This window comes from Scomber scombrus, chromosome 19 (genome assembly GCF_963691925.1).
Source record: "Scomber scombrus chromosome 19, fScoSco1.1, whole genome shotgun sequence".
NCBI classification, from domain to species: domain Eukaryota; kingdom Metazoa; phylum Chordata; class Actinopteri; order Scombriformes; family Scombridae; genus Scomber; species Scomber scombrus.
Window position 1 is genome coordinate 9,440,469 of NC_084988.1, and position 27,735 is coordinate 9,468,203.

General features: G+C 39.2%; 4 protein-coding genes and 1 non-coding gene across 10 annotated transcripts in view; 3 read left to right on the forward strand and 2 right to left on the reverse strand.

Annotated features, from left to right (window-relative positions):
* myo10l1 (myosin X, like 1) overlaps positions 1–9,638 on the reverse strand; it is a 59,498-nt gene extending 49,860 nt beyond the window's left edge. Inside the window, exon 1 of the mRNA XM_062440851.1 lies at positions 9,549–9,638. Within this exon, the coding sequence (XP_062296835.1) occupies positions 9,549–9,638 (90 nt within the window). The remainder of the gene's footprint in view (positions 1–9,548) is intronic.
* Positions 9,639–9,678: 40 nt separating this feature from the next.
* atg9a (ATG9 autophagy related 9 homolog A (S. cerevisiae)) lies at positions 9,679–19,116 on the forward strand. 2 transcript variants are annotated; one of them, XM_062439702.1, is made up of 20 exons: positions 9,679–9,820; positions 10,116–10,171; positions 11,080–11,231; positions 11,427–11,470; positions 11,604–11,668; positions 11,905–12,054; positions 12,303–12,444; positions 12,584–12,724; positions 12,847–12,967; positions 13,101–13,276; positions 13,370–13,492; positions 13,682–13,869; positions 14,613–14,766; positions 15,235–15,414; positions 15,568–15,780; positions 15,897–16,129; positions 16,414–16,531; positions 16,678–16,942; positions 17,203–17,377; positions 17,448–19,116. In XM_062439702.1, the coding sequence occupies exons 3-19, from the start codon at positions 11,129–11,131 to the stop codon at positions 17,361–17,363; spliced, it is 2,577 nt and encodes an 858-aa protein (XP_062295686.1). In that variant the 5' UTR covers positions 9,679–9,820; positions 10,116–10,171; positions 11,080–11,128; the 3' UTR covers positions 17,364–17,377; positions 17,448–19,116. The 2 variants fall into 2 exon arrangements, with proteins under 2 accessions (XP_062295686.1, XP_062295687.1); XM_062439703.1 differs by having other exon boundaries at positions 17,203–17,348.
* A 227-nt stretch (positions 19,117–19,343) lies between these two features.
* On the forward strand, positions 19,344–19,416 carry trnak-uuu (transfer RNA lysine (anticodon UUU)). Its single transcript has one exon. It is a non-coding gene; the product is annotated as a tRNA-Lys (tRNA).
* A 462-nt stretch (positions 19,417–19,878) lies between these two features.
* Positions 19,879–21,895, reverse strand: zgc:112416 (uncharacterized protein LOC550509 homolog). Its single transcript, XM_062440854.1, has 6 exons — positions 21,892–21,895; positions 21,540–21,613; positions 21,114–21,323; positions 20,526–20,643; positions 20,287–20,432; positions 19,879–20,118 (listed from the first exon to the last, which is right to left on the reverse strand). Exons 1-6 carry the CDS (start codon positions 21,893–21,895, stop codon positions 19,879–19,881), a joined length of 792 nt encoding a protein of 263 aa, XP_062296838.1.
* Positions 21,896–23,750: 1,855 nt separating this feature from the next.
* The window catches only part of pcnt (pericentrin), a 38,781-nt gene continuing 34,796 nt past the window's right edge, over positions 23,751–27,735 (forward strand). For 3 of the 5 annotated variants that reach the window (XM_062439966.1, XM_062439969.1, XM_062439967.1), the window contains exons 1-2: positions 23,751–23,893; positions 25,454–25,483. In XM_062439966.1, the coding sequence (XP_062295950.1) occupies positions 23,846–23,893; positions 25,454–25,483 (78 nt within the window). In that variant the 5' untranslated portion in view covers positions 23,751–23,845. The remainder of the gene's footprint in view (positions 23,894–25,453; positions 25,484–27,735) is intronic. The other 2 variants (XM_062439968.1, XM_062439971.1) reach the window with 1 other exon arrangement.

Consider the following 27,735-nt stretch of genomic DNA (forward strand, 5'->3'; position numbering starts at 1 on the left):
CCGAGCGTTCATGTACATCTTCCAAATGCCATCAATTGCTCAAACACACATCGACAGCGTCCGGTGTCTACTGTATGCGCAAAAATGCCACATGAGAAAAATCCAAAGAGGCTGTGATGAAAAATTAAAAATGTCCACGCCAGGGATCCGTCGGAGAGTGCTAATTGAAGCGCCCCTGTTTCCCAGGTCTGCCTCGTTTCAGTGTTTCAGTGTATGTATGTGTGGATGAATGTATCTGTGTGTGTATGTGTATGTGTGTGTGTGTGTATGTGTGTGTGTGTGTGTGTGTGTGTAGTGTATGTGTGTGTGTATGTGTGTGTGTGTGAGGCTATGGTGCGTGAGGTTGAGAGAGAGGACCAGTCGGGGGGCAGAATGGGCTTGCCACTGCCCACCGTGCACACCGACGGGGCGGTGCAATTACAGCCTCCTCCAATACAAAACGCACACATTAAGCTTCTCACGTACTCAGACGCACATACACACATGGCTGATGTAGGGTGTATGGGTTGGAAGTTTTCCAGCTGTGGTTAACAGTGGAGTGTGGCAAAAAAAATGGCCAACATCTGGATCCAGATCCTGTTCTTGTGTTATCAGATAGTCCATCTTAGAGGAAAATAAGAAGTTGCTTTGGTTTTCGAGCACCAGAACCGATGAAAGAGCCTTGGTCCCACTTGGACACTCCCAATTAAAGTTTATTCTGAAATACACCAGACTGCCCAGTACCAGCATACTGGCATTTTCACAGCTATGATCTCTGGTAAAAAAAAAAAAATTTAAAATAATTTAAAAGAGGATATAAATTTTTCTTTTTCACAAAGATTAGCATCTTTATCATTCTATTGAAAGTATTGTTGAAGTATGAAATGAGGAAATCTGATAATTCAACTTGCGTGGATATGAATATGTAATACCACCAGGGATTAAATCTGCCCTCACACTCAATAAAATTATGTCTAAATTAGCCATGAGGCAAGAGCTGTCAGCCGTAATGCTTCTCCAAAATCACACAAAGAGAACGAGTAAGAGGAGAGTTCATATTTCTGTATGATCTTTCCTTAAAAATGCCTCCCCCTCATTTGCAAAGGAGGAGGTTACAAGGTTAGTGGGAGGCCCTGTGGGGTGAAAAATGATATCTCACAGAAGCAGAACTGTCGGGGAGAAAAAAAAACATCCCAAAATCACAGTGGATAACACACAATGTCCTCTAAGACACCAGTTTGTCCGGTTGAGGTAGACAGCTGGTTTATGTGATGTGGGTTTTATTCTCCAAGCTGCAGGGGCCAGGTGCAGCCATCAGGAGCCCAGCATGATTAGGCCTCTCCGGGGTATGGCTTTGTGAAGCTCTGCCTGTTCCTTCTGGAGCCCTGGAGGTATAAAAGGGCCTCCTGTGTTCATGTGTGTGTGTTGAAGTATTATTTGGCTGTGCTCTCTATCTTCATCACAGAGACAGTTCAAAAGCTATAGAGCCAACAAAAGGTCCCCCCTTTTTTGTTAAACGGTGTGTGTCTGTAGGGGTGGTAGTTAGAGCCCATACACATATGCACATAAACAAACACTCAGGAAATGAGACATAATCTTTAATATGAGAGGCAACATCACAGACAATTCCCAAAAACACCCAGGTGTGTCTGGACTGACAGTGGAGTGATACTGATATGGTGGACAAACATCAACCACTGCAATTAACTTTACAACAATTGTTATCAATTGACATTACAGCAATTGACATATTAGGAGACCCTCATACCCACCATAAGATCTCCAAATAATTATTCCGACAGTGACACAATAAACAAACCAATAGAAATAATAGAAATAATCTAAAAATAAAATATGTTAAGGCTCCAAGGACTTGATATGAAACATAATATTCATATAAAATAGAACCCTATATGCAATATATTCAAATTAAGACAATGATAGAGAGAGAGAAAACACACACACAACACAAGATGCAAAATAATCCATACAGAATTACATCATATTAATTTGTGGAGATGATTTAATGATTTGGTTTTCTATTACATTAGAGTATAAAAACAACTCAATAATAATAGATAATGTTATATCGTGGTGATGCATTCAGGTACCACTGCTTGTTTGTTGACACAGGACTAACAGAGGTTAAAGCTTTCTCAGCTTGATTAGCCGACCTGCAGCAGTGCTTACAAATCATAATGGACTCTCAAATTGTCTCTGTTGTTTTCTCATAAGTGTTTCTTTTAAAATTTAATGAAGCCCGGCTCTCAAGGACACTGACATCATTTACCATTTTTGAGAAAAGTGTCGATTCAGCTTCTGCCTGTGTTGAACATTTTTAAATAGACAGAACATTCACTGTATGAGCATTTTCAACTTTTCAACAAGTTACGAGTTAATTACAAAAATAACATAAATTAATCAATATAATAAGAGTAAGCTGCAGCTTTAGCATTAAGTATCACTATCAATAATATATAGTAATTGTTTAAATGCAAAATATAAATGCTGGTCAAGCTTTGTTTGTGTTTTTCCACTAAACCCCTCCCGACTGGTACTCCAGGATGCATAAAACAAATGCAATCAACATATTTTTTTAAATCTAAGTCTGAATGGAAGTCAATAGACCAAATACAACAACTACAAATTTGCAGGAAATATCCCTGGAGTGGAACTACAGCTGCTTTTGGTAATTACATGGCTAAAAGCCATCGACCCAACACTTAACTCGTTTAACATGCACATGTGTACAGGAACACACAGGCGCATGGAAACACACACATTGAAATACACAGAAAGCAGAAAGTCTGGGCTATTAAATTCTCATTACCATGACAACACCAGGACTGAGTGACCCTCAGCAGTGAATTGTGGGATAGATTTTGTTCCCTGCAAGTCGGGAGCAGAACTCTGCTTACTCATCTGACCACAGCTCTCAGTCTCTCTCTTTCTCCTTGATGTCTCCTTCTCCCATTACTGTAACACTGCATATGTAAGTATATGTGTGTGTGTGTGTGTGTGTGTGTGTGTGTGTGTGTGTGTGTGTGTGTGTGTGTGTGTGTGTGTGTGTGTGTGTGTGTGTGTGTGTGTGTGTGTGTGTGTGTGTGTGTGTGTGTGTGTGTGTGTGAGTGCGTGCGTGCGTGTGCGTGCGTGTGTGTGTGTGTGTGTGTAAATCCGAGAGACGTGTGTGTTGTAGACATTATGTCGATAGGTTTTCTGGTTCCCTAAGCAAAAACGCAGTCAGATTACTGGGGAGCTCAGAGCTGAGCCCACCCATCCACGTTGAGTCCTCATCTATATGTGCATATTTATTGAAACACACTGACAAACATACATTTAACCACAAGCATGTCATTTAACACATGCATCTAGTAGCCACTCTGAGTATGTGTCCACATATATTTGTTGCATGGGCTAATAGGCATCACTCACAATGTCACAGCCAATCAGTTTTACGACTAGAGCATCCATAAATCTCCTCATTTATCACCCTTGTGCTCTTTCAGTCACTCCTCTCCTGTGACCCGACCCTCTTGCTCCAGACACATCTGTTTATGGCTGTCTGAGAGGACACGTTGAATCAAAGAGTTGCAGTGTATAAGAGGAATCAGCATGAACCTGATTGATCATCAACCTTGCTTTGTTCGCTTAACTTGTAAACTGGGACAATCCAAAACAAGGACCTGAGGGCAAAATATAGCTCTCAACAAGCTCTTTTGAGTTTCTAAATGGTCCTGAATAGACAAAGAAGCATTTGTTTTGTTCTAATTAGATGCAATTTCTGGAGTGAATGTAATAAAACCATCCTAAAATGTCTCATCAATATGTATATAAACCACCTCAAAATGTATTTAAAAGTCCTCATTGTTATGTGTGTACAATTGTAACTAAACAATGCAGTAGTCCCTTCATAGACAATGTGCTTATAATTGATAACATATTCTAAATTAGAATAAAATGAAACAAAAATAAATTAGAACAAAGTACATACATACTGTATATACATATGACTAGTATATACTTACACATGGTTTTGCAATGTGTAAGATAAATGTAAACATCTAAGTTGTAGTGTAAATAAAAACATAGTATAGGTATAGTGGAAGAGGTGGAATGTAATGTGCATAATACCAAAGATAAAAGAATATGTTGTATGTAAATTGTGGTAGTGATGCTGAAAACCCTTCACAGTTATTTTGTTAAAATATTTCAGAAAGTTTCAGTTCTTGTACTATGTGACAAAAAACCTCTGCAGCTTTATTAAAACATTATTTCCATCCATCTAAATAATGGTTTATGTGGTTTACACACACACACACACACACACACACACACACACACACACACACACACACACACACACACTTGAGGAAATGCAATATAGAGCAGATACAATTTGATATATCTGTAATTTAATTTACATTGAATTACTCATCAGTATTAAACTTTTGCTAGCAGAGAACAAACGCTCTTGACCACACACAGAAGCAACATGTCACCATGTCACTCATCATCATGGTACAGAAACAAACACAATGAAAACAAAATTGGACAAGACTGGAAATACAGATTAATACAATGCGGCATCCATTTTCATATATAAACCCAGCTGGTTCAAGTCAAACACTTAAGTTTCCATTAAAAGTAAATTAAATAAACTGTTAAATACTGTGCAGTCAAACTTTCAAAAATCTAACTTTTCTTTGCAGTTACTATACTATAGTATATTTTCTTCATTTGAATGTATGACCTTACTATAGCTGCTCCTATTACAAGCAGGCTACTCACTGGTACAGCAACAGCACATGAGGCTGCTATAATGCTGATCATGCTTCTTTAGAAACTTCATCTGATCAAGTGCTTTTATTCAAAACACAACTTGTCGTTAGAAAAAAATCATGTTTAGAAGTTATGAATTTGTCTGGAAATGAAAAGGAAAAATTAATTAAACTAAAAACTTGAATTGACTTGAAATAGTAAAAGTTTTGTATTTAAATTAATTTAATGATAAGAGAATAATTCATTCATCTAAATTGTGTTTTACAGTGTCAATTGTACAGATTGAACACTTCAATTCGTTGTCAGAGAACTGGAGTTATATTAGAGAAGCTGATAGAGAAAGAACATAAGCTAAAATCACTGAAGACCATCAAAGGGATGTATATGTATTGTTGTTGGCATTATTTTGTCCACCTCTTATACCTCCAACTGGTTTCTATCTCACCTCACGTGCCACCATCTTCCCAAATATTCCTTTTAGTCAATCAATAACGTCTCTGGTGATATTGAGCAATGGCATTACTGTCTGTTGAGCTACTCCGATTTACATTTGCATGTCTGGATGGTGTGTATGCACAACCATTAACCACTAATGCATTTACAACACATGTACAGCAGAGATGTGTGTGGAGACAATAGCGCAGAGAGGGGATAATCTATGTAAAGACGACATTTGAACTAAAATAGTTAGTAATATTAAAAAATAACAGCACATTTTAGCTTTTTTTCTTACTATAAATGTGCCCCTATGTATTAAAAGGTAGAAATAAAGTTTAAGTGGAAATAATGAATACAAAGAAACTGAGCCACTGTGATGCTTCTGAAGGACAATCCATGCAGTCTGGTCACTCCCCGGGGACACGCACGCACATACAATGATTCATGCATTCATGTCTGATGCACACGTCCCTACACACACACACACATGCACACCTTCTCAGAAACTGACATATATGATGTCACCTGATCTGTATGACTCATGCAATACACACACACACACACACACACACACACACACACACACACACACACACACACACACACACACACACACACACACACACAACTGTGGTCCTGGATTGAACATGAAATCCCATTTCTGAAAGAAAGAAAGAAAGAAAGAAAGAAAGAAAGAAAGAAAGAAAGAAAGAAAGAAAGAAAGAAAGAAAGAAAGAAAGAATGAAAGAAAGAAAGAAAGAAAGAAAGAAAGAAAGAAAGAAAGAAAGAAAGAAAGAAAGAAAGAAAGAAAGAAAGAAAGAAAGAAAGAAAGAAAGAAAGAAAGAAAGACACACCAGTAAATTATGAATGAAAGGACAGGTTTGACCTCCTCTTTCTTCCTCTCTTCCTCCTCTGTAATGCCAATCTTTACACATACAGTACACATACATACAGTACATATTTTTACATTTCTTTTAAATAAATTTGGTTTGATTGATGTCAAATTAGATGATTTAGATCCCTTAACCCTGCCTCTAACAAAGAGAAAGGCAGATATCTGTAATCTCTTTCTTCAGGGCACCTCATATATCTTTCACACCTTACATACACTCAAAAAACAATCTAACCCGGTCAGCTTCCCTGACATATCAGTCATAAACCTTCATTTAAATCAAACACGGACAGGAAATTGATCAAACTGATCCATTTTGTGTGTGTGTTCATGCCTGTGTGTGATTTTCTCTCAGAGGTGTTTGTCAAGGGAAATAAAGGATGACAGAGTTTGGGTGATGCAGAAAAAAAGCAGATGTCAGAAATCAGAGGACCATCTTTCAAACTCAATAAAAGGTGTCTTGTGAAGACCTGGGTTATGATCTCAGTACTTAATCATAATCAATTAATCATTTTGAGTCATTTTTAAGTAGAAAATATCTGATTTCATCTTTTCAAATTTTTTAGTACTTTATGATACTTAGCTGAACATCATTGGGTTGTAGACTGTTGATCTAGACAAAAGAAGACATTTAAGGACTTTATTTTGGACTTTGGGAAACACGTATTGACTTTTTTCACTGTTTTCTGACGTTTTTATAGACCAAACTAATCTTTTTATTGAAAAAAACAACAACAACAAAGACACAGACAAATTAGCAGATCATGAAAATAATCATTAGTTGCAGCTTACAATACTTAAATGTAATCCTTTAATACCGGCAGTGAAAGGCATTGGGTATATGTACTGTATGTCTTTCCAGCCCTAAAGGAAGTGGGACAACAAGGGCTGTTGGAAAACTGCCCCGGGGTGCCATCATAGTGAGGAAGAAAAGCAATGATTTAAATGTTAAAGGGAGCACCCTCCATAAATAGTGTATGTGCATGATTTCCATACCTGCTGTGTGTACGTACAGGCAGGGGCCTGATCTAATTAAGTTGCTCAAGAGAGATGACTTCATCCTGATTCCTTTTTACCTCCCCCCCTTCCCAGCAACCCCACCTGCCACACCCTACCCCCACCCATGCTAACCCAGCACCACCCATAGGCTGGGGGGCAGCATGACAGCACGTCTTTGGACCAAATTAGCTGTCAATGCAGCCCCCTAATTCCCAACAGACAGTGGGGTAATTTAATCACCCAGCGATAGCCTGCAGCAGAGTGCACATGTTTACACACATACTAGATATCAGCTTGTACAGTAACATGGGTAATTCATATGCAGATTAATGAAGAGATATTGTATTTCATATTATTGTGGCAATGAACGAACATCATAAGTCATCTAACAGAAAAAACCCATCTAATAGAAGAAAAAGCAGGCGAACTATAACTGGAGCTTAAGCTTTGTTATTGTTTTGACAAACTCAATTTATCATCATTAAATTGATTTTTTTAAGCTAAAATACAGTATTTTCTGACAAATTTGGATACTTCCGTGTAACTGAGTGTGTAGACGCTTGCAATAACGGACTCCTGTTGTATCATTTTTAAAAATTGTGATCATCCAAGGTGAGTAAATTTCTTTAGATCATGTGCAACATCTGGAATCCTTCTTCTGCACACGTCATTAAAGTTAAATCAAATTAGATTAAACTGCTGAGATTTGTCCGCAGGTTCATCAGAGAGACTGGTTCACAGATTGAATCATGTATCACTTCTACATTTCAGTTACTGTTTGGTGTTTATCAGCAAGTGGGCTTCGTTGTGACAGACTTTTTCCACTGGATTAAGTTGAATGAAGCCTAATCCTAATCAGAACAGATTAAATTAACCAGATCACTATAATAACGGGATTACAAAGACTCCCCCCACCCCAACTCTAAACACCCCTGCCCTTTTTAAAAATCTCAACACACGCAAGCAACAAAAAACAGACACGCTATGAGATGGGGTTGCATTATGGAGAAAAGAAAAAGAGAGAAAAGAGAGAGTGATGGAGGGAGAAAGAGACAGAGGTGTAAGAGAAGGAGAGAACATGAAAAGTAACAGGGGCACAAAAAACTGCAGTGCTGTCAGACTGCAAAGAGTAATGACTTTGTGTGTGTGTGTATGTGTTTATTGGTGTCAACAGCGTAACTAATGCAGTGACACAGTGAACAAAAAGCCCAGCTGTCACTCCAGCAGCGTTACAATCACATATGAATATTCATCACAGCAGAGAGTCAGCACTGTGTGTACTTGTTATTAGCCTAACAAATTAGATACGTGTCTTAACTTAAGGATCAACATCAGAATCATTTGGCAAGCTACTGTATTATATGTAGTAGAAGTACAGTTGAAGTAAGTAGAGAGTAACCAGTATATTTACTCAAATACCCTATTATAGTACCCTAGTTGAGTAACTACATGATGCATTGGTAGATTAAACCACCCAATAGTATTTAAAGTACTTAAATCATTGCATACCCTGTTTACACTCCAAGGCAACAGCAATAATAATATACTTATATAATATAGTAAGTTAATTTGTTATTTATTGTGTCATCATGAATATCTTCTACATCTGATCTACTACTATGATGGATATCACAGAAGACCAAAAGAAGGAACTCTACTGACCTAGTTCTCATTTTTCCCCCAAGCTTTTTAAGCTGTAAAAAGATAAATGAATCAATCAAAAAAAGTGGTTCAAAAGCGTTGTAATAACGTAATAAATCCCATTTGGAGCACTACATAAATACAGCAATATTTAGCCAAGGACACTGCACTGGAGAGCTCCTTCAGCGGCAGACTCCTTCACCCAAAACTGTGCAATATGTATATTTCTTTCATTTTAAATATGTGCAATAAAAATATCAAACTCAGGTATATTATCACTCAACACCAATATTAGTCTTGTAGATAATGTTACTATTACTATTATTTTTCCTATGTTTTTTACTACTTTTTTTGTTATTTATTGTTCTTTATTCTTTTTATTGACACACTTCTATTTTTATTGTCCACTTTACTGTTGCAATAATATACATTTCCCCATCCTGGGACTAATAGAGGAATATCTTATATTAGTTTGTGGGGGGTTAATCAAAATTATCTTCTATCCGTTTTATTACTATTTATTATATATATATATATATATATATATATATATATATATATATATATATATATATATATATATATATATATATATATATATATATATAATTCTTATTCTAATCATTATGTGTAGTCTGAATATGGATGAACAATATCAGGTTCAACTGCAGCCTAACATCGCCTCTGACAGTATTATTGTGCTACTGAAACCAACCAGGCGGTGGTAGTAAACTCTCATTTAATTAAACAAACCACAGGAGTCCATCATGGAGGCTCATGCAGGGCGTGACACAGGACGTCCCAAATGTACACAACACACTCTGAGAGCCCGCCTCTGGACGACTCGGATTGGCTGATACTTCTGCTTGTTCCAGAAGTCATTCTCTGATTGGATAACGTCCCCGTCCATACGCCGTGACAGACGCAACACACACATACACACTGCTAGCTGTATCGAAAACGAAACTGACTCTTATCTGACTTCGAGAATAAGGGCTAAAAGGAAACGAAAAAAAGACGGTTAACGGATTTAAAAAAGCCCCGTGGATTCACTCTTTGTACCCGACTCAACGGAGGAGAAGAAACCCATCGGTAAGGAGTCCATGCGGCCGGATTTGAGACGTTGCCCATATAGGGGCAGGCCTGCGCTGTCAAACCACGACAACAACAACACCTGAATCTATGTTGCCTTCGTTAATGTGTCAATGCTACTTACAATTTTCCAGAAAAAGCCAGCTATGTAAAGTCAGCTATAATGTGGTATTTTGTGTGTGGGTTCAGCCCATCAAGCTGTACTGTATGTTGTTTCCGAGGATAATATAACACAAAGCCCCTTTCCTGCTGCTTGTTGTGGTCTTAAATAAAGACTGATTCTTCCTTATTTCAGCTGGGAATGTTGAGTAAACACCAGAGCTGGACAGGACTTACTTTACTGGAATGGAGGTAAGCTGAGCATATTTCTGATACTGATATTTATACCATAGCTTTGCTCTGACTCAGTACTTTATGTGTGTGTGGGGAAGAGGTCCTCCCTACTGAATAAAACAGAAATAATTTCACTGTTACATTTTCAAAGATGTCCGTTCCCTCTTACAGAAGGCTCCCTGTTTGTGTGTATGTGTAAGTTATTACAGTTATTACACCATAAAATGTTGATGCAGGACAGGCCAGAAGTTAAACATATTTAACATGCTTCCATGAAGAATGTTTTGCCTCTTCTTACATAATTTTTGTACTCCATACGACATACCATATAATAATAGTTTAATCCGAACTCCCTGTGGTACTTACAGCTATAACTACATAGACAGACTTTGTGACAGAAACTATTGGTTGGTGTTAGTGTTACTTTATACTTTATTACGTAGTTTCAGTCTTATTGTGACTGAGGCAGTTGCAGCACAAAGTGGTTATACCACAAGTTTCATTTCATACATCGCTGTATGTTTTCCCAGGCCATCAGTTACAAATTGGATAAAATGTGTATTTTATGTCTGCCTTTCTTTAAATAATTTGTCACACGTGAGGACACTAAAGTATGCTAGTTTCCATATTGAGTAAGAAGGCTGACCTTTAACCAGGGTGTCTAGTTTTGAACCGCTTTTGTCAGCAAGACTCCGCCTAAGGCTCCAGGGTTGCTGCTGTGTGATTGATCCTGACCTCTCACCTCACTTCAAAAAGAGTCAGGCAGAATACAATTTTCCTGCAGGGATTAACAACCACAAACATGTGATTTTCTATTTTGTGACTTCCTTATTATATCACTGTTTTCTCCTTCTATTGCTGTTATGTTTAGCACTCATCTTCATATCTTTAACCTCTTATTACCCCCTCATCCCTCCCATCTCCAGTCTGTAGCAGTGGGCTTGTCTACTTGGTGAGACTGAAGCTGCTGTCACTATGGCGCACTTTGACACAGAGTACCAGCGCCTTGAGGCGTCCTACAGCGACTCTCCCCCTGGAGAGGAGAACCTGCTGATGCATGTGCCAGAAGGAGCTAAATGTACGAGACTCTCTCTCTCTCTCTCTCACACACACACACACACACACACACACACACACACACACACACACACACACACACACACACACAAACAAATCATGGCCTTCCCACACACAGAAACACTCCCTTCTCTTTTACATTAAAGGCGATGCTTAACAACATCAGCACTCCTAATTTGCAATGAATCTTTTGCAGCCCAATGGCACCACATAGAAAACTTGGACCTGTTCTTCCAGAGAATATCCTTTGAGATGGTTTTGGCATTTATTCCTTATGTGTTTTGTTCTTACTGTCTCTACTGAGTGAATTGTCTTTGCACAAATGAGATTTCTAACTTGAGATGGATTTACAATATTCCTTAACATGTTTTACGTCTATAATCTGCATCAGAAGAATGGATTCACCTGTATGCTTCTGGGAGAGATCTTTGAGCTGATGTATGTATCCTTATTCATCATAAACTGTAAACATGGTTTGCTTTGCCAGTATCTGTCAGAGCTTTGTTTTTGATGTGATGAGTATGTTTTCTTACTGTTTTTTCCTTTCTCCCCCTGTCACCTTCTCTCTCTCTCTCTCTCTCTCTCTCTCTCTCTCTCTCTCTCTCTCTCTCTCTCTCTCTCTCTCTCTCTCTCTCTCTCTCTCTCTCTCTCTCTCTCTCTTTCACTGTGTGCAGTCAGTTGCTGTTTGTGGTTGGTTTCACAGTGTTCCTTGCTAACTGTGTGGACTATGACATCCTCTTTGCTAACAAGTTTGTAAATCACACTGATTCATCTAAAGTCACCCTGCCAGATGCCTTCCTTCCAGTGAATGTCTGCAGTGCCCGGTGAGTGAATTGGCACATTGACATATCCTTAATAGACTAAACTGACTTTTGAATTTTTCTGTTTCTGTTGGATATTATTTGCAGTCAGTGACAAAGCAGAAGTTTATTAAGTTAGTATATTACAGTAGCTCAGGTTAGCTATCATGTGTTTAATTGTGCTGTGAGGAAATGTTACATTTGTCAAAGCATTTTTGAAGTCTGTTTTGTACATAAATCTTGGATTTATAAAAGTAAATATTTTTCCACAGTATCCAAGGCAATTCCTTTGTGATCTTTGTGCTGATAATCTCTGGCGTGTTTTGGCTACATCGCCTGATTAAATTCATCTACAATGTCTGCTGTTATTGGGAGATCAGATCCTTCTACATTAATGCCCTCAAGATGACCATGGTAAGCCAGGCAAAGTAACCTCAGGATGTTATTTTGTAGTATATTTTGTCAGCTCTGAAACTATCTGGTAAGATATATTATAAACACATTGTATGGTTTAGTTTAACCCACTAACCCTCACTGTGCTTTTCCTTTTCAGTCAGAGCTCCCCTATGCAACATGGCAAGAGGTTCAGGCTAGGATAGTGGAGATCCAGAAGGAGCACCAGATCTGTATACATAAAAAAGAGCTGACAGAGCTTGACATCTACCACCGCATCCTCCGCTTTAAAAACTACATGGTGTGTGCATTTGTGATGACATGTTAATAACATGGTTTGGTATGGCACTATTCATGTCAGACAGAGCTCCTCATGAACATAAGGAAACCTCAAACAAAAGCTTCCATCCTGTTCTTCTGTAGGTTGCCATGGTAAATAAATCGCTCCTTCCTGTGCGTTTTCGACTTCCTCTACTTGGGGACTCTGTGTTCTACACCCGGGGTCTCAAGTACAACTTTGAACTCATCTTCTTCTGGGGGCCAGGTGTGTGTTTGTTTGTGTGTTTGCTGTAATTCATTAATACCTGTGTTTTGTTTTGCATTTGTTTAATGTGCCGTGCAGGTGAACTGACCTGTCTGTACGCTTCCCCTCTTGTTGTTTCCTTGTGCATCTGCAGGCTCACTGTTTGAAAATGAGTGGAGCCTAAAACAAGAGTATAAAAGAGGCGGCAACAGGCTTGAGCTGGCAGACAGGCTAGCATCACGTATCTTGTGGATTGGCATTGCCAATCTGCTGTTGTGCCCGGTCATTCTGGTGTGGCAGATTCTCTACGCCTTCTTTAGTTATACTGAGGTCAGTGGTTCACATGCACATGCAAATTCTGAACAGTTTCCCTTTTCATTCAGTGGCCCAGACAATAGTTTGTTGTGTGTGTGCTTATTCTAGGTGATTAAGCGAGAGCCTGGTTCTCTGGGAGCGAGATGCTGGTCTCTATATGGTCGATGTTACCTGCGTCACTTCAATGAGTTGGACCATGAGCTCATGTCACGCCTTAGCAAAGGCTACAAGGTCAGTGTATTAGCTTATTTTCCTGCTAGTTGAACCCAGTGTTTTTCTTTAATTAAATAGAAAGAACATGCAGAATATCATTATACTGTGCTCTTTATGCTTGTACTCCTTCTACCCTTTCATTGCCTGTGGAGTTAATCTTTAATCCTGGTTCCTCTTTTTTTCTCTCACTGTTCCTGTTTCCTTCAGGCTTCATCCAAGTATATGAACTGTTTTCTTTCACCACTGCTTACTGTGGTGGCCAAAAATGTAGCATTTTTTGCTGGGTCTCTTCTGGCAGTCCTCATCGCCCTTACCATCTATGATGAGGACGTGCTCGCAGTTGAACATGTTCTGTCATCAATCACACTGCTTGGAGTGTGTATCACAATCTGCAGGTATAGTTAATGTATCATCTCACCTCTTCGAGTACACATCTGCATAATCGATTTAATTATTTTATTTAACAAAAGCATTTTATAAGCATAAAGACAAATCATTTAATGATTAGTCAGGATAACACAACAAAGCCCAGAGGCTTATTCCAATGATGGTCCAGTGAGCTGGGAATGCAGGGGAGGAAGGAGAATGAAAAAGTTGCTACTGTATGAACAAGATGGCTAAAATACATCACTAATTCTCCTTCATCTTTCATAATGTATTACCTTTATCACTATTGTGTAGGGATTCCATTACCTATAAGCCATTTCTTTATTGCTCTTTTAAATCTACCTTGTAAACCCTTTAATGCTCTTTGGAAGCTTATTCTGCTGTATAACTGATTATTATAAGAGGTTTTCTTTCCATAAGTAGCTTCTCACACCTTGAAGTCTGTAATGGATTTAAATGAAAAATGTTAAATGTCATTATCAAACATTCTCATGAATTTTTCTGATAAAAAAATCCTGTTCAATCTGTGTAAGTCTATCTTGTACCTGTAAAAATCTAAGGCAGAAATTTGAATCAAAGCAGAAATTTCACTGGTAGATTCTGAACTGAATTAGTTAGTTTTGTGAGATCTTCACTAAGAATTTAAATAATATCACCTAAAAAAGACATTTCCAAGGTAGAGTCTGTTATTGTTCTGTAACTAAAGCTCTGAAGTTATGTTTCAACCACGTATTTCTCTCTTTCTCTGCAGGTCATTTATTCCTGATAAGCACATGGTGTTTTGTCCTGAGCAGCTGTTGCGAGTTATCCTGGCTCATATCCACTACATGCCTGACCACTGGCAGGGCAATGCACATAGATATGAGACCCGTGACCAGTTCTCCCAGCTCTTCCAGTACAAAGCAGTGCGTACACATTCTGAACTGGGAATAAATGTCAAGATGAAAACATTGGAATTCACCTGTTAAAAGTTCATTTTGACATGCCACAGTAGGAAAACCACTGGTGTGATTAATATAATTATGGCTGGTTGCATCACAGCTGAATCTTGCAGGATCATGAAATGGCGAACTGCAATCAAGCTATCATTAATATTATTACTTGCACCTGTGCTTTTCTTGCTATGACAAGTCAAAATGCCGCTTGTGAAAAGAGACCCACAGTTATACTGCCAAATACTCTCTGAACACCCTTTCCTCTAGAGAAAAATAATAGTTTTTTGTAATGCCAAGCTTTATAGTCACACTGTTACTAGCCTTGATAACTCCAAGCAGATGAGTAAAACCACAGACTTCTGCTTTTTGCTATCAAGCAGATCCACTGAACCAGTAGTGGTTGTACAGTGTTAACGTTTCATATCTGTTTGCTTCCAGGTATTTATTTTAGAGGAGCTGCTGAGTCCAGTTGTGACTCCCATCATCCTCATCTTCTGCCTGCGGAGGAAGTCTCTGGAGATCATTGATTTCTTCAGGAACTTCACTGTAGAGGTTGTTGGGGTGGGAGACACTTGCTCCTTTGCCCAGATGGACATCAGGCAGCATGGACACCCTGCGGTGAGGAACTGCCACATAAACACCTGTAGACACCTGTTTGACGTGTCTACAGACTGTGCTATAGACATGCATCAGTTTAATTAATTCAAAAGTGCAATATTAATGAATGAGAGAGTGTTGTCTGTAAGTTGCTTCTCTCTCCTCCCTCTGCAGTGGATGTCTGAAGGGAAGACAGAGGCGTCTATCTACCAACAGGCAGAGGATGGGAAGACAGAATTGTCCCTGATGCATTTTGCTATCACCAACCCCCAGTGGCAGCCTCCTCAAGAGACCACACATTTCATCAGCCAGCTGAAAGAAAGAGTTCACAGAGAGGCCACTGGAGCCCCCTCAGACACGCATCCTCTTTCACTGTCAGAGTCTGAAGTACGGTGATAAAACCTCATGTTTGAGTATCACAGTGGCGAGGAGTTAAAATTCCTAACATCTTCAGAGGTTGATTTACTTTCTTGTCTCTTGCCCTCTCTCTCTCTCTCTTGTAGCCAAGGAGCCTTGTTGCAAACCTCTTGGCCGGTCCATCTACACTGGGCTCTGTTCATTTTGGCCGGGACAGTTCTTTGACCAATCATGCAGCAGGTGGCATAAGCGATGGAGCATCTGCCTTGCGCTCCCTTTCCCCAATCAGCAGCAGTCTTCACCTGAGAGGCAGTTTGAGTGTAGCTCACAGGGCTTCTGGTCACACTTCAACTATGAGCAAAGCAATGGCAGGCTCGGGGTAAGAAAATGCTCCTTCACAATTATGCCTTCTAGGTTACATCTTTCTGTGCAACTTGAAATATTTACCATGATACTGTTTTGAATCTAAAAACAGATTATAACTCACACCTCAAAGTACAAATTTACTATATTTACAAGGGCTTTGTCACTGATTACTCATTTTGATTTCTTATCTAAATGCAACATTCTATTTTCCTCTATCATCCTCCTTTCTTGTCTGCTCATCCCTATCTCTCACCTTCATGTCCTCATGTTTTCCACATTTTTGCTCTCCTCCCATAGGACCGATGCTCGAACTGTAAGTTCAGGCAGCAGTGCGTGGGAGGGACAGCTTTCTAGTTTGATCCTATCAGAGTATGCCTCCACTGAGATGAGCATCCACGCACTTTACATGCATGAGGTAAGTGTGTTTGTGCACATGTGAGAGGAAGATAGAAAATAGAGGATTCCTGGGAGTCATAAACTGACTGAAGTTCAGTGTGTTCTCACGTCTGTCACAAATGATGTCATTTACATTTTCTCTTCCAAATTTCTTTCCCCTCGTAGCTCCATAAACAACAGTCACGTGGTGAGCTCTCTCGTCACACGTGGCACAGGCAGGAGAGTGACGAAAGCAGCGACAGTGTCCCAGATGAGGTGAGGAGTGAACCCAGCGCTCACTCCAGACACTTACCTCGCTCACACACTTTCCCCACAACAGTACCCAGTCCCAGTGCCATTCCCACTTCAGCTTCAGCCAACAACGGTACCGCCTTACACCAGGAGGGGACTCCATTACAGAGCAGCAGCCAGCGCCGTCACAGTGGAACAGGTATTTATCTTTTTGGATTGCCCTCCATGTTTCACACCAATGGATTTTTTTGAGTTGAATAATATTTGATTGGCAGTTCATTCTTTGAACAAAAATGTATTGAATTGATTTCACCTACTATTGCTTTTGGTAGTATTATAACCCTGTTTATCAGCATATTCAACTGTCTGAATCAATTGAGGACAATGTACAGTTTTCTTGAACTCTACTAATATTGATTCTTCCTAATGACACCCTCTACCATGACTCTGCCTCTCCAGACTCTTTAGGTGCCGGGGTAAAGGTAGTGAGGTCGGCCCGTGTGCCCATGGGAGGGTGGGCAGAAGAGGGTCAGGCAGCAGCACGACACCATGAGCCACTACCAGAAGAGAGCTCAGAGGATGAGATGCCTCCTCACATACACAAGGCAAATGCTGTTTGAGAGTGGAGTGAAAGGTGATTTTTTTTTTTCATTAGGCCTGTGTGCATTATAAGTGACATTTTTTTAATCTTTCTCCCTTTTCAGATTACATAACCGAGCCATGTGGAGAATTATCGGCGTCTCTCCCTTCCTAGCTAACCAAACACACATCATCATCATTGTGCGTCTATCATAGATGAAGATGGGCATGTGTGAGAGCGGTGTACTATGATCCCCTCAAACCCTCTAATACTGAAATCGTCTGGAAGCCTAGATTGATGTAGCCACTGGCCATATCAAGATACAACATTGTGACTGTATGACATACGAGATGCCTTAAAAGGCAGACAGGGTACATTTCTGAATCTGTGGATGAGAAGAGGACCTGCAGGATCAAGTTATTTCTAATAACCATTGATAACATCTGATTACACTACTCTTTTATAAAAAGATATCATAATTAACATGCATGTGATACTTCACAGAAAATAAATTGTGAGCACTACTGGAGGCATCCAATGCACCTTGCTGAAGTGTCACTTGTTAAAAAAGACAAATCAGTTTGCCCCAAATGTGACCACAATAATCTGAACTGTGCTATCTCCATTGTTTCCCATTTTTACAGACCAATTGGCACAAGAAGGAAAATTTGAAGAATGTATTGTATCACTCTAACAAGAATAGCATTCACCAAGTTGTGTTTAGAAAGATGCTGGTAAAACACTGACTGTCATTGTGTGTATGCTCTTGTATCAATAGCAGGACACTGTGTTTGCTGTGTCTTTCAGCTTGCAGTTTGCCTCGTCGCGAAACACACAAAGGCTTCCAATAGTGCTAAATTCATCTGAAACTTTCATAATTATTTTACTCAATTTGGATTTCTTTTACATTTATTGCATCACAAAGCTCAATTCTGGCTCGATTTGCACAGATAGATGCTTGTTTAAATGATAACTGCAGAGTAGCCAGGTATTCAGCACGCACACATGTACTGTGTAAATAAACAATATCAGGTTATTTCTCAGCATCTATAAACAAATTAAATCATCAAGTATACATAATTGTAAGGCCAGCATTTTGTTAGGTGTAAACCAGATATAACAAATGCAAGCACATTCTAATCTGATTTAACCCCAGTTTACCAATAATTATTCTTCTACAGACTTGCTAAAGGGTAAAACATGACTGTTTTAAGCATGTAACATTGACTTCTGTGCCATACTTAAAGCCCGCCAGCACAAGTGCATGACCATCATCCACTCATTGTTCTGAAAAGTTGTAACTATACCGTCCCACCATGATCATCGTCCTCTACATGTTGCTTAATCACAGCATGACTGCCTTTTGTTCTCCAGTAATTAATCCACAATTCTTTAAATAAAAAAAAAGAAGAAGGGAAAAAAATAGCAAATATGCACTTTAATAATGTGTTAATGCAGAGGGCGTCACTTAACTTGGATTGTTTATAGGTGTATGTTCTCATATACATATATATATATAAATATTTTATTTATAAAAGGGATGTGCCATGAAGATTGACAGTTGTTGACATTGTGAGTCACGGCTGTGTTTCCTGTTATGTGGTTTTTGTTTTGTTTTGGGAGGGGGAGGGGTAATGGAGCACCTTGTGTCACGCTGCTGGACTGACACCGAGGACGAGGTGATTCATTCAGTGCTGTAACGTCAATGTTAAGCGTAGAGGTGATGCCTGTTATTTCTGTTTTATAGATACTGTAAAGTACCATTTTGTACAGATGTAAATGCATTCATTAAACTCTGGACAATGATACGGGTCTGTCGTCACTGTTAGCCTATTAGCTACATCGTGCGGCTAGCTTAACGTAGCCAGATCGCTGCGTACAAAACACGGCAACCAATGTTAACATCAGTGCAACTCATTCAATAAATGTTAAATGTTAAATGTTAAATGTCATTGTTAAAACCTATTAAAGCTGGTTGGAGCACATATTCTTATACACTCACATAGCATAACTAAGCAGAGCCCGGATAGCTCAGTCGGTAGAGCATCAGACTTTTAATCTGAGGGTCCAGGGTTCAAGTCCCTGTTCGGGCGATAGTCTTTTTGGTCTTTGTTTTTGTTGAAAGTAAGTTTTTCGTCAATTTAAACATCATTACTGGACAAATATGTTGTGTTTACCGACGTACATCGCGCTAAAATGAAAAGTCGTAGACTACTTCTGCGCATAGTTATCGGTACGTTTTCACTTTTACGTAGGCTACTTAGTAAATTCACTCATTCTTCCATTCATATATGACATTGAACAAAGGAAAACAACACTGTTTCCATTATATGCATGTGCGCTTTGTGTTCCTGTCTCAAGTTTTTTGTTCTTTCTTTTTAGTCAGAATTATTTTTGACCAGTGTGTTTTGCCATGCAGTTTCAATTCAGAGACAACAGGGGGCACTCAGGGAGAAATCCCGCTCCTGTAAAGACAAATACATGTGAAAGTTGAACATTCCCCAAATAATTATATTTGAGTGTAAATATAAGTTAAATTAATGCTGTCATAAGCCTTACACATTGAGTGGTGGAAGTGTAAACGGTACTGTTCCGTGGTGCAGTAATGGTAGATGTCCCTGTGCTTGTCCTGCTGGGACAGGTGACACTCCTGGCAGCCATGTATGGTAGCTGATGGGGGGCAGATGTAGTGCTGCAGGGGTAGGACCATAGTGATGATGATGATGATGATGGACAGCACTTCCCCCTGGTTTGACATCTGGCCTTACAAAAATAGGAGTTCCCTGGTAACCATCCTGGAAAGATAAATTTGGGGATTTGAGAAAAGACAGACATGACAATTTTGTAAGAGTGCAGACGTGGCTGTGCTGTGTGTGTGTGTGTGTGTGTGTGTGTGTGTGTGTGTGTGTGTGTGTGTGTGTGTGTGTGTGTGTGTGTGTGTGTGTGTGTTTGTGTGTGTGTACCTGTCCAAGATATGTAGCGCGAGGGGCACTGTGATTTGGCCCTCCAGGTGGCGACAGAGCCATAGGAGGCATGGCTTTCTGTATCATATTGTGCATTATGATTTGGTGCATCTGAGCATTTTGCATCAACATCAATTCCACCATGTCTAAAAGACACGAGTACACAAACACATACCGGCATATGAACACAAACAACCTTAAATAAGATACATACATACAGTATATATAGTATTATATACCCTCTTTGATGCTGCTGCTTGAGCGAGATACAGGGTTCGGCTGTAGTGGAGGAATTTGGGTAATCAGAAGCTGCTGATGTGGCAGCTGTTGTATGATGGTGGCCGGCTGCTGGGGTAGCTTCAGAGAAAGAGAGAAAGAGTTGAACTTACTGCTTTTTCAATATTTCATAGGCACAAATATTTTAAATATGAGGATCCTTATTTTTTGACACTAGTTCTCACAAATCTCACAAAACAGTAATGTTTCATGTCTATGCTGTGATATGTTGTGTTTCCTGTTGTGTTGTTGTGTTTCCTGAAATGTCAGAGATAAAAAATCCAATTACAACATGCTCACAAAATGAGTATGGTGTAAAAGCAAGGTCAGGAGGAAGGATGACATAATTTATCACCGGATAACTTGGACCTTTCTTATACTCACTGCAGAACACCCTTGATAAAAGATTCAGTTTATAGTACATACAAGATGAATGGGCCAAAAACAGTGGATGAGGAAGAGGATTAAGTATATTAAACAGACCACATGTATATAGCGAGATGGATCTGAGGGATTGGGGGTGTTTTTGAGATTAATGCCAAGTGTCTTACAGCCTGCTGGATGATGCGTGGGGGCTGAGGCGGGGCGGGTGGTGGTGGGGGCAGGGTGAGCAGAGCTGGTGCTGGCTGCTGGATGTGAATGGGTCCCATGTATGGCAGCGATAGGGGCAGCTGAGGGGCAGCAGCAAAATGTGACTGGTACTGTTTTCGCGACCCTCCCCAGGTGTGAGGTCTGTTGAGGTCCTCTAAAAGGTGCTGCTCCTACACAGAAGATCCCAAACAACATACAAGGCAACACATTATACACTTTTCATGACAGGTAAAAGAGTAAATACTTAAGACAATGGACAATGGAAATTTCTGCTGCCTTTCACATACATTCAGTTTCTCGTCATCATCTCAATTTCTTAATGTCGGCAATTCATGAATGAAAATGTTTATTCTTGGAATGTAAAGATATAAAGATTTTGTACTAACCCTTAGTCTTTGCAGTAGGTCCTGTTTTCGCCTCAGTGCACAGTGCAATGCATCCATCTGTCCGTCATAACTCCCTGAACAAATAAAATGATGCTCTCACTCCATAAGTCTTTATCCTCACTTGTGTCTGCCTACTTTATCTTTTTATCTTCTTTTAAATTAAATAGAACAGCTTCAAACTCCTCAATCAGCTCAGAAGAAATTATTTTTATAAAGTTGTCTCAGGTTGGAACTCAGGTTCATAAATACTATTAATTTTACAACTAACAGTGCTTTAGCTTAGTATATTCTCCACTTGTCCACTTCAGCCTTAGTGTCATATAAATGTCTATAATGTAAAATGCAAATGTACCCATCAAGGCAGCTGAAGTTGATAGCTTCCATAGTTCAAAATCACATTAAAAATCTTTATCTTACTTGTAGTCTGGGCAGAAATTCCTCTTTCATCCATAAATTTGCTTTTCGTTTTCCTGTCTCTATGAATGTCAATAAAGAATATTTCTTAAAGAAACAGAAACCAGACCTTGCAACATTTTTTTATTAACACTATCTAGCTCCCACCTACCTTCTCCAGCAGTTTGAGTTTGTCAAGTCTTGTCAGCTGATCAACCAAAGGACTACCATGCTGAATGGTGAGAAGAATGAAGTAACTGTTTAATTGTGTCATTCCCTGGAGTGAACAGGTATGAAGCAAACACACCAACAGACTATTTAATTTATCTGAAATTGTGGCATTTGGAGTCACACAGACTTGATATCCACCTTTGTGTTTGAGTCAAACTAAGCCACACACTGGTTGCCATGGGGCACACCTGTTTACTACTGGTGCTTCACCATGAACTTCCTACTTGATTTCTATAGAGAGAGGGTGAAGGGGGGGTGTTTCAACCTCAACTAACCACACCAAACCACACCACTGTTTTATTTAAATATTTAATTTAAAGGGCAGGTTCACAATTTGTCCCGAAACAAGTCAGGTGTCCAAATTTACACTGAAATAAATTTTCTTTGCAGTAATTATTCCTCCTACTCATAGTGGCCATTAGAACATGTGGTCAAAATCTATCAACTTTACAATATTATACAACCAATCTCCTTCTTTTTTTTCTTTTTTAACTATTCTTCCATTGCAGTTCAACAGGGAAACACTGTCTGCAGAAACGCAGAGAGGGAATTTGATGCTAAAAAGACTTTAACTATAGTAGATATCCACTTAACATGACAAACTCAGATTCATTTTTTAATGTATTTTTCCACAAAATTACTGCATGGCCACAGTGGATTTTGGCCCCCATCAGTTACAATGAGAGAGGATTTGAAGGGAATCTTTTAATTGCCAGTACAGACAGGAGGAATGATTACAGCACTGGAACTTTAAGGCTCAAACTACAATACGTCAGATTTAAAAGATGAGCTGGATCTGAACAATAACAGTCACTCACAATGTAAATAAGAATGAATAAGATAAGATAAGATAAAATGTATGTTTATTGATCCCCCATGGGAGAAATTCAAATTGACACAGCAGTATAGTGGGAAAAAAGTGATGAAATAAATAAAATAAAATACTATATATAGTAAACAATCTCTGTGTAAATAAATGTGCAATAAATAAATGTGCAATATGCAGAAGTTCCTGAAATTACATATTTGCAAATGTTCCTGGGATTTGCATAGTAAGGTGCAATGTTCCTAGCATACAGATAACCTACAAATAACAAACAATATTACAGTAGGCCTAGTTGTCATGGTTTGAATAAATCTAACCTTTTTTACTCAGTTTTGAAAGACATTTCACTGTAACCACCATGGTAACCGCGCCTTAGTTGTCATAAAGTTGTCCCGTTGCTTGCCCTGGTAACTCCTCCAAGGATTTATGGTGGCACTTTCAAAACATAAGCGAGCGCAGGTATGTTTTGTATTGGCAAGCTCTGATTGGCTATAAGAGCCATCAATCCAAACGGCTACTTCATACAGTCATCTGATTGGTCATCTTTATTCTAGTCTGGGTGATTTACAAATGAGGAGGTGGCTTATTATTATGCGGGAATTTCAAAGCAAATCCTATTGGCTGGAGCTGTGGAAAGCAGAGATCTGATTGGTCCATTCGTTCAGTGAAACTCGATAAGGGCGGAGTTGAAACGACTTGGCGGCCATATTGAATATTATCTGTTGACAGTTGTGTCTCTCAAAGAAAGCACGAAGATTTTTTGTTTTAGCTAACTTATGCTACAAGTGAAGGGTTTGTCGTATCGATTTAAGGACACTCGTCCTAGACTTTTCATGTTTTTTATTTTAACCGAGAGATGGATGAAGATGAACGGCAGAGGAAACTAGAAGCTGGGAGAGCGAAGGTTGGTTGCTAACGTTATAAACGCACGCTAATATTGAATGCTAGCAGTTGGCTAACTCTTGTCATAGCTTTGTCAACTGCTAACTACAATCCCCCCTCTTAAAATTAATGTACGTTTTGTTTGTAGTTGCTTAGTATCCGGTTGTTGTCGTTAAATTTTAGACTTAACTTTCTCATTTACCGCGCACAAGTTGACTTTTAGCTGAGGTAGCGATAACAATAACAGTGATGGAGTATGTTCGGTTAATCGGCTAATGAATGGACTTTTCTTAGCACACACTTGAGTACAAATAGAAAGATTTACTTATTCATAAACGGGAGGGAGATAAGCTTTAACCTCCAAAATCAATCTTTGCTTATTCCTGAAGTGTCGTCTCTGAGCGGCCTCAAGGTTTGAGTAGGAAATCAAACAATGGTGGGGTTTATTTTTAACTAGTTACATTACATTTGGGGGTAATTTCGTGTGTTATTGCCATTGCAACCTTCACCAACACTGAAAAAAACATATTAGAGGAGTAAAACAGGTCTAATAAAAGGGGTTATGGTGATAATGGTACAATTTTACAACCTTGATAATAATGAAAGGGCCTATTCGAAATCCCAATATCTTTAAATTCTCAACAACTGTCCAAAGAAGTAATATTAACATGTTCCTAATATCTTCACGATACGATATTATATCGATGTTGTTGATGTTTGCCAATATCACAAAGCCTGCCACGATATGATTTCTATTCGATTCAGGAGCCAGCGATCAAGATGAGACGATATCACATGCTGATTCAACACAGTCACTTCAATTCATATCAAATCACAAAAAAGCAATAAAAATACCATTTTACATTTTGTATTATTTCTGAGCTCAACCAGACATTTAAATAAAAAACAATCTATTCTTTTTAAAAAATAAAAATAGATGTCCTATTCAATAGAAAGTTCCACATTTTGACATATTGAGCTTCTTAAAATGTTCACATCCTTGAAAACAAAACTGAAAGAACAATAAGTCACTATTTTTATACATTAATACAGGATTTTTGCCTCTCTTTCTAAACTGGGGGCTACTGTGCAGACAGACAGACAGTATTTTCATTTTGCATGACACTATTGACTCAATCATTGAATCGATTTTATTGATAAAGATCTAGATCGATATATCTTTACACCCATAATTCCTAAGCTGATGACTTGTGTCTTCAGAGAGGATCCGTTTCAGCATGTTTCTCCTAGTCTCTGAAAACGGCTGTTGTCATCACTCACAAAATTAAAGGAGCTAGCAGCTGTTTTCTGCTTCAATGGGAATCCATATTAATAATGGGCCAATAATCGAATGACCCGCCCTGTCTTTTCAATGAGGCCACACTGTCTAAAAAAATTAGGTTTCAAATTAGGTCGCTTATTCAAAGCAGCTGATTGAACAGCATTTGTAGCTTAGTATTTAATCTATGCCCCATATTCAAACAATGTTACTCATTCAAAACAGCGCTGGTTATTTCATATCAGTCTGACACATGATAATCAGAGAATAACTCGACTGAACCGCTGATATTATTCATGACAGAAATCCTCTGACATGCCGCGGAGCCCGTCGGTAAGTATAGAAAGTGGTGACTGGAGGAGATATTTTGGCTGTGTCATGAGGGAGTGTGGGTTTGGGGGTTTGTGGACGTGATTCCTTTGTGATTTCAGCCTCCTTCTTGTTGTTGTTTCTCTTTGGGTAATCTTCAATTAGGGGACTTTATTCTGCTTTTTCTGCACTATGACGTGATTTCTGTCAAACTTTTTAAGGAGAACGACTCACAGCGCAGTTAAAAAAGGAAATCTGCTTAGCATTTTCTACGTTTTTAAACGTCTCCTACAGTCTGCACACCTTTCACAGACTGCTATGCTGACTGCAGGCCATCAGGTGGTGCAGTGGGCCCATGAGATTTGGTAACACTTGAATATATTGCACTTACATCTCTTGCATGGATGGTGTTGCTATGGTAATGCAGCGCCGTCAGTTGCCTTTTACTGTTTTTGGGTACATCAAAAAAATCTATTTGATTTCTTGCCACATTAAAAAAGCGTGCCGTTTACGTATAAACATCCCACACAGACAAAAAATGTACCCAAAATTGAATCCCACAGTGTGTCCAGATGGTTGATATGGTATTGTTGATAGCACAATGGAAGCATTCAGCAGTCCGGCCACTATGAGCTACAGCCAGCCGTTTAGTCAGCGGCCTTCGGGCTAAACGCAGCTCATCTGGGCTGATGTGTGTTTCTGAGAGATGATTTGTGTTGTGTTGTGGCAGGCAGAGGCGGCCAGCAGGGTGACCGCACAAAGGGTGAGAGTTTCAGATAAATTAAAAAAAGAGTAAGTGAATGATGTGAGGTGGGAGGAAATTAAGTGTGGTGGAAATGAGGAAAGGAGACAATTATTTTAACCCTCACATACTGTTCAGGGTAGAATTTGACACTTTTTTTTTTTTTACATTTGAGAGCTGTAAAAACACATTTCTTTTAACTCAACTTTTTCTAATGTGACCCATAGTATACAAAAATAGCAATAAAGTGCATCTTTTTTTACATTTTTGTGCAGCTGATACACCTTTTTTTTTTTTTTTTTTTTTTAATCTATTCAAACATGTTGTATTCATGATATTCTATAAAATGTTCTACTGGATCATAAAATAGTGATTGTGAATGTATTTTTTTAATTTAGTTTTTTACATAAGATTAATCAAACATTTATTAATGACTGATGGGGGAATTTATGAATGTGAATTGGTGTAGAGGCTTAATTATGAGTATGAATATGAACAGTATGTAAGGGTTAAACTAATCTTAACCTGGTTTTAGGATTCAAAAACAGGACGAGGGTGTTGTGGGATGGATGCATCGAATCAAAAACTGATGTGGCTTTACGACTGGGGATCAGGCATGTAACTGGAGCAAACGCACGCTCAGTATCGTCGTGCACATGTATGTGACTCATCACACGAGGTAACAAGTAGCTCTCCCAAGGCCGTGTAATCTCAAATTGAATTGAGCATGCACACTCTGCCACACACAGAGCTCTGTCTCCTCCTCTATCTCACTCTCTCTCTCTCTCTCTCTCTCTCTCTCTCTCTCTCTCTCTCTCTCTCTCTCTCTCTCTCTCTCTCTCTCTATCTCTCTGTGAATGCATCTCCCAGTCTCCACCCTCTCTCTCCTTTTAGTCTAGACACATAGCATCCCCTATCCAGAGTTTGTGGGATTCATGTACTGGTACGTTGGCTGTGGCAGGGGAGTTTTTTGGGGGCAGGATGTGCTTGTTTCTACAGACTGGGAAGCTCCACATCAAGGAGGAATGAACAGATCTGACCGCCACCAGCAGCAACAAAAAAACGAGGTGGATGATTGACTGTCAGATGTTGATGGGAGTGCTTCATGGAGGGTCCCTGTCACAATGTGAACTGCTGTAATCTGATTTTAAGCAGCTTAAAGAAGAGAGAGAGAGAGATAGGCGGAGAGAGAGACGGCGAGAAAAGGAGGATGTGTTGCAAAGAGAAGCGGCCTGAGGTGGATTTGTTACCTATTTGGTCCCACAGGAATTAAAGCTAAATACAATGGCTTGATTGTCGATCATGTTTTTCACAGTAAAGGAACTTCTCAGGTTTATATTATTGTTTTTTTATTTATTCTTTTATGTTTTCCGTTTGGACTTTGTTATGTTTCCAAAAAGCCCATCTACCTCTCTCTGATTTTGACTTTTTCCTACAAGCTTTAAAAAAAATGCAAAGTGGCACAGAGGCGGGCGAATGTGTTAAGCCCTCGCTCCGTTTCTGGTCTGCTGCTGAAGAGAGGTTGTCCAATGTG